General features: G+C 42.0%; 1 protein-coding gene across 4 annotated transcripts in view; it reads left to right on the top strand.

The window, feature by feature from the left end:
- Positions 1 to 231: 231 nt before the first annotated feature.
- The window catches only part of galntl6 (polypeptide N-acetylgalactosaminyltransferase like 6), a 258,649-nt gene continuing 240,771 nt past the window's right edge, over positions 232 to 18,109 (top strand). Inside the window, exons 1-2 of one of the 4 annotated variants that reach the window (XM_055909593.1) lie at positions 232 to 732; positions 1,044 to 1,322. In XM_055909593.1, coding sequence (XP_055765568.1) covers positions 1,188 to 1,322 — 135 coding nt within the window. In that variant the 5' untranslated portion in view covers positions 232 to 732; positions 1,044 to 1,187. Of the gene's footprint in view, positions 781 to 1,043; positions 1,323 to 18,109 lie in introns of all 4 variants that reach the window. The other 3 variants (XM_055909591.1, XM_055909590.1, XM_055909592.1) reach the window with 3 other exon arrangements.

Genomic DNA, 18,109 nt, shown 5'->3' with positions numbered 1-18,109 from the left:
TGTAGAAAATAGTAAAAATAAAGAAAAATCCTTGAATGAGTAGGTGTTCTAAAACTTTTGACTGGTACTGTATGTCTACCTCAATATAAATGAACATGTTCATCATCGGCAATTGATTACTCCTATAGTGACAGGTGATGACATTTCTGCCTTTCTAATCAATATTCAGTATCAGTGCAGTGCACATGATTAGATTCTGAATTTCATCAACACGTTCATTTGAATGCCAGACTGCAAAATTGTTAGGCTATCTATCCAAAGTGCATCAGGCAGCCGTCCAATGCATCACTGCGCTTTGTTCTCTCGCTCGCTGTTTCGTGCCAAAGTGCTGTCGGATTCACTGCTATGTGGTCGCGTTGACGCTCCTTGTCCCTATCCCACACCTCGCTCTTGCCTTTGAAGGGATCGCCAAGCCGTAGGAATGTTCCCACATTAATGCGCAGTGCACGTGGTTCTTAACCGCAATATCTAAAACCCGGTATTGAGGAGCGACATTGCGAAAGAAGGAGGGGGAGAACATAATTTCTACCTAGATGTGGGAGAAATGCAGCTCGTGAGGGATTTTCTGATTCATGAAGAGCACGAGACGGACTCGAAATTCCCTCACGTGCGTATCGTGGGAGATAAAGCTGTTCAGCGCTTCTATTTGTGTCTTGATTTATGACAGAAATGCGACCGAAAAGGACCTAAACAATCACGGTAAATGAGGCAACATGCAAATACGCACCGACAGTAAGTCATTGTGATGCGTTTAGAGCTGTCTGTTTAACCATTTTCGCTGTAAGTAGTAGGGTCACCTTTTATTTATTTGAAACTGAAAGGTGTCACTATCGTCTCCATCTCTGGTTTGAATGTAGTGACACATATAGTTTAATGATTGTTAACTTTGAGAGCATAGCCTACTGTTAGACTGGTAGTGTTTTTCTATGTGCAGCAAAATGTTTAAATTAGTGGAATGGTGGCTTCTCAGTCCTCTGCATTTGCGATTAGGCTAAATGTCAGTAAGAGGTCTACATGCTGATACATTTTATTGTTTGTTTTAGGTGAACGTTTGTCAACAGCTCCCGCAGAAGGTGGTTTGCCACCGACCAACAAATAATATTTCAACAAGAGTGGCACGAGCCAAGAAGAACGGACTCCGTTGTTTTTAGATATTGGGATTATATCTTCTTACTTGGGTGTCCACGATGAAGAGGAGACAGAAGCGAGTGTTGCAAATGGCCTTCGTATGTATGGTGGCTTTGATATTTCTGCCAAACGTCGGACTGTGGTCTTTATACCGGGAGAAACACCTGATGAAGTCGCACGAGGCCGGCGAACAGGTAGGTCTAAGGTCAAGTTACGTTGACTTTGCCACTTTTTAAGCACCAAATTCGTCGCATTTCAAACGGGTGTAGCCTACAGTAACTAACTGGTGCTACAAAGTTGATCATTTTTAAGTTCATGTAAAGTAATTGTGAGTTGGTGGAAAAGTTCTTTGGCAACAACCTGCGCAGTCATGGCTTGAGCAACAGTGTTAGTTAGGACGGCTCATCAATCATCATTATCGCATCATCAGTTAGGCCCACATATCATGCATCTTTTCATCAACTTTATACTAGGCAAATTTAAATCTGGACCTTGAAGCCCAGTTGCACTGCTGATTTTCATTCTTCCCCTCTGAAGGACTGATTTAGATGGATGTGGGGCACCAGTTGGGTGCAGAAAATTAGGCCTATCTGGTAGAACATACAACCATATATAGTATTTGGTTAATATAGCCTAATGTTAGCCTAATTCTAACCATTAAATGCAAAACAAATGTTTTTAATCCTTTTATACATTTCCTTGGGTGAAAGATGTGTATGCATACATTATACTTTAACGGGTGCTGCAGGCAAGCAATCGAGAGTCACCTCTGTGTAAGAGTACATTTAGTTCCTGGTTTAAATTGTACCCAAGTTATTTTGCATCCAGGCCAATGTCCCTAAAATATGATAACATGTCAACCTTTGTTGTGATTGTGGCAGGCCCGGCACCAGGATAAAGGGACTAAGGGGGCAGTTGAAATCAGCGAGGGGGCACAATTTTGCTTATATCACGCTATACCACAATAAACATAAAGTTCAAATGCCGAGACTCCATTACCATTGAGTGCTTTTAAAGTGGCAGGTTGGTGTGCACTCTATCAGCACAATGGACAATGCTCTACACACTGAATCGATTTGATAATGAATATAGGCTACAAGATAGATAGGGTAATTCACCTATTACAAACAGCCTATGTGAATGCAGCTGTACACACAGCCGTCTTACTAAAATAATGCAAACTAAATGCTGAAAGTAGTAACCTAGTTCTTAATGCAGGCAAACAAAAATATTGAATAGTTGTTTGGCTTAGAATACAGACAATGTGAACGAATGAATGTGAACAGAACAAAACAGCGATACCAAGTATGCCTAGTAAACAAAATATCTAATCAATATGACACAATCTATATTTAGGCTAGTTACATTAACAGTAAACAAGCACAGTAAACAAAAGCAAATAGAAACCCAAAACACAGCCTACAGCCTACTTCAGTGAGATGCAGCCATGGCTGTCTTGCCAAACAAACAGGCCTGTAGGCCCGGTTCAAACATGGAAATCATGGAGCTCATGAGTTCAGCAACACGTTGTGATATGGTACAATACACTTCTGTGGATCAAAATCAATCCACATAATCAATTAAGCAATGCCAGGCTACCATAAATGTCCAATACGTACAGTTTACAACCACGAAACCAATAGGCTACCAAGAAAGCCATAATAGAATGTATCTATTTCTATGATGAAACATACTGATATGTAGCCATACCCAGGGGCATCATTTGGATTCTTGCATTAGAATTATATTGAATTCTGCTTATATCACGCTATACCACAGTAAACATAAAAGTTCAAATGTCGAGAACATTGAGTGCTTTTGACCAAGAAATGGCAGGTTGGTGCAAAATCTCAGCTGCGCTCTATCAGCACCGTGGACAGCGCACTACAAACTTAAAGGCCTATAGTCTGGCTAAGGAAGTCATTTTGCCATTCCATACCATAGGTTTTTGCTGAAAGTACACCACTGGCTGTACCACCAAGACTTTGATAAAAAATCAACCAGCTAGATTGTTTCTTACCTTTTCAGAAGAGTTGCAATCTCCTTGATGCTCGGTGGAACTTCCTGATTAATCGGTCATTCCACTCTTCCCGAAATATTCCTGTAAGATCCCCAACAAATGCCAGTTGGATTAGTTGAGTGAACACGTTTGTCAAAGTGGAAAATGAGTTCTCGCATGTAGCTGTGGATGCCCCAAAAGTCAATACGTGTCAGTGCAGTAAGCATGGTCGGCATAGCGGAGAGAGGCCCAGAGAATCGTTGCAAGATATCAAGTGTGGCCCATTTCTCTTCATTGGAGCCGGAGCGGGCGATTTCAGTCTGCAAAAACTGACGCGCAACACTAAACTCAGCTTCCACCAAATCTGTTTTTCTTAGATCCAGCAGTGGTTTCACCTTTTTCCATCTAGAAAGTCATGGCTCTCAAGGGTAAACAGGGTCTCCACCAGTTGGCAGTTGCGTTTGCTGAATCGTACTGACATTTCACCAATGACAGCATCCAAGAACAGTCTTTTACACTCAGTCTCTTCTCCTTTGTCCTGCTGGCCTACTGTACTGTCCATCACATAATGCTAGAGATTTGTACTTACATAACGTTGTCATCATTTCTTGGAGCTTGTGGTGCGTCAGTGCCAATGGCACTGAACTGTCCACAAATGGCTTCGAACTCGCTGTCACATCCCGGCTTGTCACACCTCAGCACTCCAACGCACTGCGGACCACTTTGACTCCTGTGTAAAGATCTGTTGCTTTTGCCTGGATACATTAGTTTGGAGGATGGAGAAGACTGAGGATTCTGTGCACCATGGTGGCTGTAAACTTAAAGCCAGGGTCCAGCATTGCCTTTAGCAGCCCTGTAGCCTCAAGTCTTACTTCTGTGTTGTACAAACGCATGCATTCGATGTCAGATAGGAACTTCACGATGCTGTCACAACTTTTAACAGCCACTGTCACAGTAGCCAGGTGTCCCCTTCTCCATTGGCTTTGTTTGGGTACTTTGGCTAAGCCAATTTCTGCTATCCACCGTGGCAGTGGCAGATTAGCTGGTTCCAGCTAGCTAAATAGGCTAAGGCTAATAACACTTACGCTTTTTTCAGCTAGCTAAGACGCTAACTAAACTCTGTAGTGGTGGGGCGTGAGGCTGAGTTGAGTGAAGCAGCTTCAACGGTAAACTTGACCCCGCCGTTATAAATCTAAATCAAATATTACAGGCGGAGGCGTATCACGCTATTCACTTAGCCTACCATAGATGAGAAGTGTTTTTTTCCCGGCTTTTTATGAAAACCAAAGGAGTCATACCTAACCACTGACACAGCGCAGCAGAGATACAAATCTTGCACCAACCTGTCACTCAATAATTGTAACTTTTTTTTATATAGGGACATAAAACTAAAACTGAGGGGGATAAGCCCCCTTTTGCCCCTCGTGGAGCTGGGCCCAGATTGTGGTGGAAGTCACTGTGCTGTCTCCTAAGTGTGACTTATTATAACACGGGTAGATTGGTTCCTGAATGCTGATTGACTGAAACCACTTTCCAGTAATGTGTACATTCAGAATATTATAGCATGAGGTTAGAGTACCATGGCACCAAATCCTCTTTAGCTTGTGTGGCTTGATGATCTCATTGAACACCTACAGTTCTTTGCCAGCCCTTCATGTTATGTGGCCCTAGCTGCACTCTGTTTAGCCGTGAGGCTTGTTTCATATACGCCTATCATCCTGTAATCTATTTCTGCTGCTGGGGGGTGCAGTGAAAACTGCCTGAGTCGGTTTAGGATTGCATCTCATCATTGCCTCTTTCTCATTTGCCTGATCGCGATTTGCATTGCCGCATGGCGTAACATTGCCCTTCGGCACTGCATGGCCCCGTCTGTGTGAAGCCTTGACAGTTCATCACCATTAGGCTAACCCAGCCTGTCGCCCTCTAGCTCCGGCCCGGGTTGACAGGGACAGAAACATCAGGCGGTGGTCATTATGTGGGACGACACCTAACGTCCTCTCCTCTCTCCACTGACCTCTACATGATACAGACTGAGTCACCCTGCGGAGATTGTCTCACATTCCATTTCGAGGTTGTCTGTCTCATAGAAAGAAAGAGTAGATTGAACAAAGCCCCTCGGACCAGTGCAACTTGATGACCAATGTCCTCTCTTGTCATTCTATTTTTTTATCCACTGAAAATAGGAGCCTCAGTAGGTATGTGTTAACTTTAGATTAGTGGTGTGTTGGTATTTTTGGCAGCCATTTTACTGAACAAGGTGATGTCCTTTGGTTTTCTTGTAAGTCTTATTGATTCCTTGTGGTTTAGTTTAATCCATAGTGTCATAGTCTCTAAATTGAGCTCCTATACTACAGGCATTTGATACAATCAAAGCAAATCAAGAAAAGAAGAAGAAGAAGCTCTAGAACCCTTTAGTTGGGATCAGTAGGTAGCAACACAGTAGCAACACAGGCGAACTGGTGAGTTCCTTCCTGATTCCGTGATTCAGAGCCACCGAGCAGCCAGCCAATCCTCTGAAAGACGGAAGGGAGCGGCAGCATTATATGCTCTGAGGGAAAAGGCTCATCCTCCGTGGCAGGCAACAGAAAAATGGGAACAGTCCATAAGATCAGAATCACCCCGTTTCCTCCCCTGACTCAAAGTCTGCGTCCCAAATTGCACCCTATTCCCTATATTGTGCACTACTTTTTAGCCCTGGTCAAAAGTAGTGCACTACATAGGGAATAGGGTGGCATTTGGGAAGCTGTCCCCTGACTCAAAATCAAAGCAGCTGAAGTTTCACACACCAGCCAACCATAAAAGGAAAAAGAAGCCTGGGCTTGTATCTGTTTGATTGGGCCATTTTGTCTGCAGTCAGGGTGAGATAATTGACATTGGGGATGGATGTTTCTGTTGGGCCCAATTACCAACGAAGCTCACCAGATTGTCATTTTAGTTATTAACCTAGTCACCGTGGTGATGTTTAGCCTATTATTACCGACATGATGATGTATTTCACACTATAAATGCACTGTAGTTTCTTGTATATGGACATCATCTGTCTTTTATGTGATGCATCACATCGGACACATTATTGCCTTTGACCAGTTCTGTAACATTGTTCATCCATTTCAATATAAGAAACTGCTTTGTGGTAAGGGTCCTGATCTCAGCTCACAGGCAAATTTAGTGGCAAACAACAAACAGCAGCTAGCATGTGTACTGATGGTGTGTTTTGTACCCTAGATACCAGGTGCGTGCGCGCACACACACACACACACACACACCAGCTGTCACTTGTGATGGGATGTTTACATGGGATGATGAGTATGCTAGAGTCGGATATATGATAGCACACTGAGCAGTGACGTGTGAGAGACAGAGTGTTAGCAGTCTACACAGGGTGTGTGGAGTGTTAGCAGTCTACACAGGGTGTGTGGAGTGTTAGCAGTCTACACAGGGTGTGTGGAGTGTTAGCAGTCTACACAGGGTGTGTGGAGTGTTAGCAGTCTACACAGGGTGTGTGGAGTGTTAGCAGTCTACACAGGGTGTGTGGAGTGTTAGCAGTCTACACAGGGTGTGTGGAGTGTTAGCAGTCTACACAGGGTGTGTGGAGTGTTAGCAGTCTACACAGGGTGTGTGGAGTGTTAGCAGTCTACACAGGGTGTGTGGAGTGTTAGCAGTCTACACAGGGTGTGTGGAGTGTTAGCAGTCTACACAGGGTGTGTGGAGTGTTAGCAGTCTACACAGGGTGTGTGGATACTCGTTCAAGCATTGTCTACAGGAGTAATGCAGGCTAGGCCTAATAACATTTTGGAAGTGATGGAGGAAGTGATGGAGGTAGTAGCTGAGATTGTACATTTTATACTGTTAATTTGTAGTAATGGAGCAGTGTATATATGTATAATGCACAATGTCTAGTTTGATGTACTGTTTTATTTATGATGTAGGCTATTGCATTGTTCTAATCCTGTTTGGACCACAGGAAGAATAGCTGCTGCCTTGTCAGCAGCTAATGGAGATTCTAATAAATACTAGATGGAAAATAATGTCCGATGAAGCTCTACATCAGTGGTATTCAAACATTTTCACCAGGATTTCTGGGGACTTTCTTCTAGGTTAGTGGTTCTCAACTTAACCTGGGGTACTAGTACCCCATGCAGATACCTGGCCTATCCACAGCCCGGGAACTTGGGAATGGGAAGACTCAAGAGCATAAAGTGGCAAGAAAAACTATGTGAACCCCTTGGAAATACCTGTATTTCTGCATAAATTGGTCATAAAATTTGATCTGATCTTCATCTAGGTCACAACGATAGACAAACAGTCTGCTTAAACTAATAACACACAATTAATTATATGTTTTCATGTCTTTATTGAACACACCGTGTAAACATTCACAGTGCAGGGTGGGAAAAAAGTATGTGAACCCTTGGATTTAATAACTGGTTGACCCTCCTTTGGCAGCAATAATCTCAACCAAACGTTTTATGTAATTGCGGATCAGACCTGCACAACAGGAGGAATTTTGGACCATTCCTCTTTATAAAACAGTTTCACTTCAGCAATATTCTTGGGATGTCTGGTGTCAACCGCTCTCTTGAGGTCATGCCACAGCATCTCAATCGGTTTGAGGTCAGGACAGGCGTATTTTCTTCATTTGAAGCCATTCTGTTGTTGATTTACTTCTGTGTTTTGGGTCGTTGTCATGTTGCGTCACCCAACTTCTGTTGAGCTTTAATTGGAGGACAGCCTAACATTCTCCTGCAAAATGTCTTGATAAACGTGGGAATTAATTTTTCCGTCGATGATACCAAGCTGTCCAGGCCCTGAGGCAGCAAAGCAGCCCCAAACCATGATGCTCCCTCCCCATACTTTTTATTTATTTATTTATTTTTATTTTACCGTTATTTTACCAGGTAAGTTGACTGAGAACACGTTCTCATTTGCAGCAACGACCTGGGGAAAAGTTACAGGGGAGAGGAGGGGGATGAATGAGCCAATTGTAAACTGGGGATTATTAGGTGACCATGATGGTTTGAGGGCCAGATTGGGAATTTAGCCAGGACACCGGGGTTAACACCTCTACTCTTACGATAAGTGCCATGGGATCTTTAATGACCTCAGAGAGTCAGGACACCCGTTTAACGTCCCATCCGAAAGACGGAACCCTACACAGGGCAGTGTCCCCAATCACTGCCCTGGGGCATTGGGATATTTTTTTAGACAAGAGAAAAGAGTGCCTCCTACTAGCCCTCCAACACCACTTCCAGCAGCATCTGGTCTCCCATCCAGGGACTGACCAGGACCAACCCTGCTTAGCTTCAGAAGCAAGCCAGCAGTGGTATGCAGGGTGGTATGCTGCTGGCTTTACAGTTGGGATGAGGATTTGATGTTGGTGTGCTGTGTATTTTTTTCTCCCCCACACATAGTGTTGTGTGTTCCTTCCAAACAACTCAACTGTAGTTTCATCTGTCCACAGAATATTTTGCCGGTAGCGCTGTGGAACATCCAGGTGCACTTTTGCAAACTTCAGATGTGCAGAAATTTTGGGGTGGACAGCAGTGGCTTGTTGCGTAGTGTCCTCCCATGAACACCATTCTTGTTTAGTGTTTTATGTATCGTAGACTTGTCAACAGAGATGTTAGCATGTTCCAGAGATTTCTTTAAGTCTTAGCTGACACTCTAGGATTCTTCTTAACCTCATTGAGCATTCTGCGCTGTGCACTTGCAGTCATCTTTGCAGGATGGCCACTCCTAGGGAGAGTAGCCACAGTAGCAACCTTCTCCATTTATAGACAATTTATCTTACCGTGGACTGATGAACATCAAGGCTTTTAGAGATACTTTTGTAACCCTTGCTTTATGCAAGTCAACAATTCTTAATCTTAGGTCTTCTGAGATCTCTTTTGTTCGAGGCATGGTTCACATCAGGGAATGCTTCTTGTGAATAGCAAACTCAAATTTTGTGAGTGTTTTTTATAGGGCAAGGCAGCTCTAACCAATATCTCCAATTTCGTCTCATTGATTGGGCTCCAGGTTATCTGACTCCTGACTCCAATTAGCTTTTGGCGAAGTCATTAGCCTCTGGGTTCACATACTTTTTCCCATCTACACTGTGAATGTTTAAATGATGTATTCAATATAGACAATAAAATACAATAATTTGTGTGTCATTAGTAACTCTCTAGGCTAATGGGCAGTATTTTCACGTCCGGATGAAAAGCGTGCCCAAAGTTAACTGCCTGCTAATCAGGCCCAGAAGCTAGGATTTTGATAGAAAACACTCTGAAGTTTCTAAAACTGTTTGAACAATGTCTGTGAGTATAACAGAACTTATTTGGCAGGCAAAATCCCGAGGACAAACCATCCAGGAATTTTTTTTTTTGAGTTGACAGTGTTTTCAATGGGGTTTCTATGTAGATCTAGATTTCTAAGGCACTTGGTTGCAGTTCCTATTGCTTCCACTAGATGTCAACAGTCTTTAGAAATTGGTTGATGTTTTTCCTTTGAGTAATGAAGAAGTAGCCATTTTCTATTTGGGTGGATAGCCAAGTGTACTGTTGTGGTTGGGACGCACAACCTGAAAGCTCGCTCCACTTTGTTTTTATCCGCTATTGAATGAGTTTATCCCATCTTAAATTGTATCAATTATTTACGTTAAAAAATACCTAAAGTTGGATTAGGAAAGTTGTTTGAAATGTTTGGACAAAGTTTACAGGTAACTTATTAGATAATGTGTAGTCATGTCGGGCGAGTTGGAACAGGTGTTTTTCAGAATCAAACGCGCCAAATAAATTGACATTTTGGAGATATAACGATGGAATTTATCGAACAAAAGGACCATTTGTGATGTTTATGGGACATATTGGAGTGCCAACAGAAGAAGCTCTTCAAAGGTAAGGCATGAATTATATAGTTATTTCTGAGTTTTGTGTCACGCCTGGCGGGTTGAAATATGATTGTCTGTGTTTGTTTGATGGGGTGCTGTCCTCAGATAATAGCATGGTTTGGTTTCGCCGTAAAGCCTTTTTGAAATCTGACACGGTGGCTGGATTAACAAGAATTAAAGCTTTAATTTGGTGTATTGCACTTGTGATTGTAATATTTCTAATAATTTAATTTTAATTTGGCGCTCTGCCATTTCACCGGATGTTGTCAAATCGATCCCGTTAACGGGATTTGATCCCTAAGAAGTTTTAAGCACACTATGTTTGTCTTTTGTTGAGACTTGGATGAATATCAGATAAAAGTTGATGACCAATTTATGCAGAAATCCAGGTAATTTCAAAGGGTTGACATACATTTTCTTGCCACTGTAGGCCTAATGATCCACTGCAAATGAAGGGGTAGCCTACTTTGGTTGGGGGTGTGATTGGGACTTTAAAATAACCCAAGAATGTTGAGAACCGCCTTTAACATCTAGATCCAACTGAGAGTATGTTGATTTCCTAGTGACTGACTGTTATTGTCAGTATCCATTTCGTGACAAAGTGACAGTTGGAAGAGCAAGGCAGTCATTCTAATTAGGCTACCCACCACGATGTCATAGGGAGGAGATGCATGACGGTAATGCAGATGCAGAGCTGAGTGACAATGTGGCCATGGATGAATGATCTACCAAATATATTAGAACGGAGATGGGGTTTATATAAAAACAAGAAACGCAAAAAGATTTCACAAATCGTCTGTGGAAATGGAATCTATTTTCAGTGTGAGATGGGACAAAGCAGGTTGAAAAGGCCATTCATGATTAGTCTTGTAGTGGTTGTCACAAGGCATAAAAACCCTCTGTTGAAGGGACCCGATTTGGTGTGACATGCAAAGACTTCAATTGTGTGAGCGGTAATAGGTTGTTGGCTTGTTGGTAGGAATTCAATTGTGACCAGGATATTTTGACAATGAATAAGAATATGAATCTCCGGTATTGATATCGTTCTTCTGAATATGAATTTGAATCAAACTCTCCCCGTATCAACTGTGAAAGAGGCTTCCCCATTACCATACAGAAGGAACACATAATACATTTAGTAATTAAACCGGTAGTAATTATACCTGTCAGTGTTGCTTCAAAGTATTGACTCCTAGCTTCCTCAGTACAGTATATTATTTATAATGACTTGCTTCCTTAACGACTTCATTTTAGTTTCCTTCTGTTTTTATGACACCTCGTTATCTTCTCCCCTCACCGTTAAGTGTTTTTCTGTAATTACTGTGCTATTTTAGAGAACTGAGCTGATTGTGTTTCTGTGTTTATATAGTTGAACTATCATTATAGAAGTTGTTGTTGTTGTTGTTGGTGAGGTATTGTATCATCAATGCTGCTATCATCATTTTCACCAGTATCGCAATGAGCTTGATTACGGATCCCTTTCCAAAAATAGCCGTTTTGGTGTTGAGTTGTTGATGTTGAGTTGTTGCTCACATACTTATCATCTACATTCCACTCAGCTCCCCAATAAGCTTTCTAGCAGGACCAAGGATTTGCCACATTGTGTATTGATGATTTGTATCATGAAGCTTTACATCATTTTCACCTCCATCTTCTCCTTAGTCTTGGTCCGTTTCAACCTGATTTGTCAGATGTGCCTTGTGTGCCGCTGACATGTGGTGGGAGGCTGTTTTGTGTCTTCTGAGAATAAAGGGCATTTCATATGGAGTGACTGCCTGGCCCTGTCTGCACAGTGATATAAAACTACTTATTCACCACCACCGACTCTCAGGAGGTGAGATCTAGACGTAATCATTAAGGGTGCTTCCATAATGGCATTTGTCAGGGCCCATAGGGTTCTGCTCAGAAGTAGTGCGCTATGAAGGGAATAGGGTGTCATTTTGGATGCCGCTCAGTGTTGTGACGTGGGCATCTCCATTAAGCTAAAAGCACTCCAATAGCACTTTTGTTTTTTTCCTCATGCTTCTGAGAGGAATGGAAATAGGCTCGATGTAATCACTGCCATTGTACTGTCAGACACTACACAGCAGTGCAATCTGTTTTAATGGTCATGAACTGCTTTCAGTGTAAGATGTAAATATAGCCACTTATTCAAGTCTTTAAAGCTCACACCTATTTATTCTCTTGGTGGCACTAACCTAAATCAGTGAGAAAGTGTGGACATTGAATGTCTATCCATGTCAACGTGTGATCAGTCACAAATGCTCCCATACGCTAGACTAGGGCTGCATCTCAAATGCTACCCTATACCCTATAGGTCCTGGTCAAGAGTAGGGCACTATATAGGGAATAGGGTGCCATTTGGGTTACACCCTAGGTATACATACCATGAGTGTAATCACATAGATGGGCCATGAATTGTCCCCGGCTTGTTCAACTGTCCCTCAGCACAGAGATGGCTGAGTTACGGTTGTTTAAACTGGCAGCTCTGACTGACTCCTCCACTCTGGCGATTGTTATTCAAGGAGAGCAAAGCTTCTTATGTTTTATGGCCCTCTTCTCCTCCGCGGCGCCGGCGTCGTACCGTAGATTTACGGCGTTTAAAACCCACCGCGCAAGGTAATACTTGTCACGGTGAAACATAACTAACAGTTAAATTAGACAGACAGTTTAACAATGTGGCCTGACAGAGGTTGGAAGAGATTATCGTGAGTCTGAAGGGTCATTATATTGCATCTATCAAAGGCAATCCAAAATCTACTTTTCAATTAAGCGGTTCCCAATGGAGTAATTGATCATGGCTGTGACTGTCCACTCCACTTGATGGCTAGTACCTTTAAGAAAGGCCGTCTAGCTTTCTCCTCCAGTTATTATCTTGTTGGATAGGCTTACTTACAGATGAGTAAAGTTGAAAGTTTTTTTAACAATTTTCCTTTTTGCTTTTACGTTTCAAACAAGAGTTTGTAGACCTAATCAGAATGTTCAAGTTGAAAATGTGATTTTAAAACATAATTGGCTGGAATCACCACCTCTCAACAAAAAAATTCCTCTCAGAAATCAATATTTATGATTATATCTTGATTCATGCTGAGATTGCCAGTCAGCCGTGTCTTCCAATCACATCAACCTTTGTTTTCGTCACTGTATGAAATTTAGTCAAATTCGATATGGTTCTGAAAAGGATGTCCCCCTGGCATTATGTCACATATTGTGTGGTGGTATTCAGTGAAAGGGAGACGTTGTGTACTGCTGTGTGTTATTGAGTTGTAACCTTTTCGTTGTATCCTACAGTATGTGTGGAAAGGACAAAAATAGGCGTGTCCTGCATTTGAAAGCAGACAGTTGGCCCAGTCATGTTCTGAAAAGGCCTATTGTCCTTCTCGGTGCAACCAACAGACACACCTAAGAATCAACCCAGCAGGTCGGACACACTGACTGAGTGGTTGAATGAATCGCAGCACAGCTATGCTCACAATAAACCATTGATTTATTTTAGCCTTCAAGTAACATGAATTTAAACCACAACACTACTTGTTAGACTGCCCCCCCAAGAGCCACTAGCATCTTCCACAGCTTCCAGGACAGTTACTGATGATTTACCAGTGAATCATTGTAGCCTAATCACTCCAGTCACAAACGATGGGTATCTCTGTTAGTTATTAACTGCAGTCAATTCTTTTCTTTGTGTGAAGGACGGGATGTGATATCTGATTGTTGTGGGGAACCGTTGAGAAACTGAGTGATTTGTAATGTGAGGAATTTAAATGTCAACAGTGTATTAAGACACCAGAGCTGATTTAAATGATGTTGAAACTGGATCACTGCGGTGTATAGGATATTTTACCTAGGTTTAAATATGAATGAGCTTGATGAGTATCTTTTTAATATTGTGCCGATTCCTCGAGGCTTATTTGAGAGGTGGTCTCAGGTTATCGATTTAAATTCCTTTCTATTCCCTCTTTATTCTTTTAATGAACTCCCTTCATCATCCTCCCTCCTTTTCCCTCCTTTCTTCCTCCAACTAATTCACTGACTGCACTGATGAAAAACCCAAGCAGTCTCCCTAACAAGAAAAGTCCTTGGTGCTTATTAGGATATTTGTGAGTCATTCCACTGTATTATCCTATCTCATTAAAAGCCCACGGTGCAGTTTTTGATTCTCTAATGGAGGAAAACTGTGAGGATTCATGTGTAGCCTGGTTAAACTAGACTGAATGTTGAACTCACCATTCACCTCAATGGAGAGTGCAGCCAGCGTCCAGTCTGGTTTAGCCAGGCTAAGAAATGGGTTCCCTGTGTTGTCAATATGTCATCTCTCTCCTCTCTTCCTGTGTCGTGAATTACTGTCCTCTCTGAAACACGAAGAGGCTGCACTATCTTTTTATGAGGAGGGAGATGTGTCTGGGTGAGGGATGCTTGTGCTGTGCTGCAGCAGTGCTGGGTCAGGCTGATGAGAAAAGAAAGGGCTGGTCGGTGCTGGTGAGGGACCATGCAGCCAGTGAGTGACTGATTACTCAGCCTGTATACAGGGACAACTGGGACAGATATTATTCTGTAAAGTTTGGAATCTTGAATCCTCTGTTGTCCCATGAAGGTGATTCATCATGAATGTTGGGTTAATACGCAGGGCCTGGCCAAATACATCTATGTGTGTGTGCATGCGTGCGTGCGTGCGTGTAAAAGGTGGGGAAGTATGTGTGACGACAGGGAGAGGGAACCGTTTGCTGCCGTAGCGACAGACTGACAGTGCTGCCTCCCACACTGTGAGAAACTGTGACATACGAGCAGAGCGAGGTGGGCACTGTTGTGTGTGTGTGTGTGTGTGTGTGTGTGTGTGTGTGTGTGGTGTGTGAGAGAGAGAGATATTTGAGGGATGTGGGTGTGTGGGGGGGGTTTGTTTCTCCTGCCAAGGCTTTTTGATTCCCTCCAAATTGTTTTGAGCAGAAAAATGCACTCTGTCACACTTCATGCTCTTTCCCAGGGCGATTTAACAGTCAGACACACACACACACACACGCTCTGCCTGCCGGCTCTCGCTCTACAGATGAGGGGATTTACTGAAACCCTCACAGCACCCCTCCTGGTCACACTGAGAACTTGTTATGGCTCATCCTTAATCACTTTTCTCCTAGTGACTTTGCTTACCCCTGAGGTAGACTGAGATGCACTGAGGTAGACTGTATCACTCTTGTTGTTTTCAGATTATATAACTACTGTTAGAGTCAGCAGCACAAACAAATACGGTTGGTTTTCCTTCTGGCAAATCGGATTCATTATTTATTACACATAGTAACAACTACTGGTCAACCACTGGCATACCGGACCTCCCCGCAAGGAAGGGGGGCTCAAAAAGTAATTCATAAACCTTTCTAATTTTCATATGTACTAGGAAGCTAAGTGTTTGTTTCTTGGGCTTCAGGAATGTGACTGAAAAAGGGCCTCGGGCCTTGAAAAGGAAACGTTTAACTGATTGAAAATATTCGGGGATATGGGTGATCAAATGGCGTGGTCAAGGCTACGACGGTGCCAGGGCAATGAGTGGGGCTTCCTCAGGTGTTCAAAAGCAGATTGCCGTAGCAACATCAGGGAAACTGGGCAGAAGGGAGTGGTGCTTCAAATACAGCACTTCTGCAGCATCTTTAATTGAGCCTCTCATTCTCCTTAGTTGCTGGCCTCAACAGGTTGTCTGGTTACTGGACAGCCAATAACTTGTCAGATGCAAACAGATGATCATGTTTAGCAGACAACAGTTCTCGAGGGCTCGAACAAAAAATGCTGGTGAACCAGCTTGGTGTGGTTGTAATATCAACAGGCTCTTATCCCTGGTGTATCTTGGCATGCGTCATTGAAGACTACATTTAATTGTGTGCAGCGCAATGGACATATAATGCACAATGTCTCAGAAAACTGTCTGGGTTGGCATTACTCAGCATAGAAAATAGTCGGGTCTGCAACCTGGACCTACAGGCTGTGGTAAAAACATTTGCACACAAAAAAAGAGGACTTCAGGAGACCAGGGGAGTCTCTCAAGTTGGATTTTATTTAATTTACCTTGACTATTGCATCCCATTTGTGGAGGCTATTCGCCCGACAAAAGTCACTAAGTTCAACAATAAATTGTGGCTGAATTTATCCTTAAGCCGACTACTTTTTGCCTCAGTGTTAGGCTATTTGATATTTACATTTTATAATAGGTTTATAAACAGCAGTATATAGCTATAGATAGTACACTGCATAATGAAACAATCTAGTGTTTTGAGGGTGGGCTGACTATGATTTTGCATTTATAGACTGGTTTTACGCACAACAACTTTTTATTAGAGGACGACTGATTAATCGGCATGGATGATTAATTGGGGCCGATTTTCAAGTTTTCATAACAATCGGTAATCAGCCTTTTTGGACGCCGATTATGGCCGATTACATTGCAATCCACGAGGAAACTGCGTGGCAGGCTGACCACCTGTTACACGAGTGCAGCGTCAAAAGGAGCCAAGGTAAGTTACTAGCTAGCATTAAACTTGTCTTATAAAAAACAATCAATCTTCACATAATCACTAATTAACTACACATGGTTGATGATATTACTAGGTTAACTAGCTTGTCCTGCCTTGCATATAATCAATGTGGTGCCTGTTAATTTATCATCGAATCAGAGCCTACTTCAACTTTGCCAAACGGGTGATGATTAAACAAAAGTGCATTCGTTGCACAAATGTACCTAACCATAAACATCAATGCCTTTCTTAAAATCAATACACAGAAGTATATATTTTTAAACCTGCATATTTAGTGAAAATAAATGTATGTTAGCAGGATAATTAACTAGGGAAATTGTGTCACTTCTCTTGCATTCAGTGCAAGCAGAGTCAGGGTATATGCAACCGTTTGGGCCGCCTGGCTCTTTGCGAACTATGTTTCTTCCTAACAAAGACCGTAATTAATTTGCCAGAATTGTACATAATTATGACATAACATTGAAGGTTGTGCAATGTAACAGTAATATTTAGACTTAGGGTTGCCACCGGTTCGACAAAATACGGAATGGTTCCGTATTTCACTGAAAGAATAAACTTTTTGTTTTTTAAAACTATAGTTTCCGGATTTGTATTTCTGTGTGTTTATTATAATTAAGTCTATTATTTGATAGAGCAGTCTGACTGAGCGGTGGTAGGCAGCAGCAGGCTCGTAAGCATTCATTCAAACAGCACTTTACTGCGTTTGCGAGCAGCTATTAGCAATGCTTGAAGCACAGCGCTGTTTATGACTTCAAGCCTATCAACTCCCGAGATTAGGCTGGCAATACTAAAGTGCCTATAAGAACATCCAATAGTCAAAGGTATATGAAATACAAATGGTATAGAGAGAAATAGTCAACAAGTCATAATTCCTATCACTACAACCTAAAACTTCTTAAATGGGAATATTGAAAAACTGGGAATATTGAACCACCAGCTTTCATATGTTCTCATGTTCTGAGCAAGAAACTTAGACGTTAGCATTTTTACATGGCACATATTGCACTTTTACTTTCTTCTCCAACACTGTTTTTGCATTATTTAAACCAAATTGAACATGTTTCATTATTTATTTGAGACTAAATAGATTTTATTTATATATTATATTAAGTAAAAATAAAAGGGTTCATTGTTCGTTCAGTATTGTTGTCATTGTCATTATTTCAAATATATATAAAAATCGTCCGATTAATCGATATCGCCTTTTTTTGGTCCTACAATAATCGGTATCGATATCTGCGTTGAAATCATAATCGGTCGACCTCTACTTTCTATCCAAGCTGGGAGAGAGCGCGAGGACAGCTCATGTCATGCAGGTTCAGGTAGGCTACACAGGGAAGTTTTATATTTTAAAAAATCGATTGGTAGCTGATTAGTATGCTGTTGCATCAAATGTATTTTACAATCTGCAATGTTTGAATTTCCAACTTGAATTACTGAACAAGGAATTACATTATTGCCAGCAGTCTAAAAATGGCAGCATTGCGACACTGTGTAGCTTTGTGAAATGTTAGGCTTAACATGACAAAATGACGACCAAATAGGTCTACCAATAAACATTTACCCATTAGCTAAAGCAAAACTATACATGCC

The sequence above is a fragment of the Salvelinus fontinalis genome, chromosome 42 (assembly GCF_029448725.1).
Source record: "Salvelinus fontinalis isolate EN_2023a chromosome 42, ASM2944872v1, whole genome shotgun sequence".
Lineage (NCBI taxonomy): Eukaryota > Metazoa > Chordata > Actinopteri > Salmoniformes > Salmonidae > Salvelinus > Salvelinus fontinalis.
This window is presented reverse-complemented; position numbering and strand designations above follow the sequence as displayed.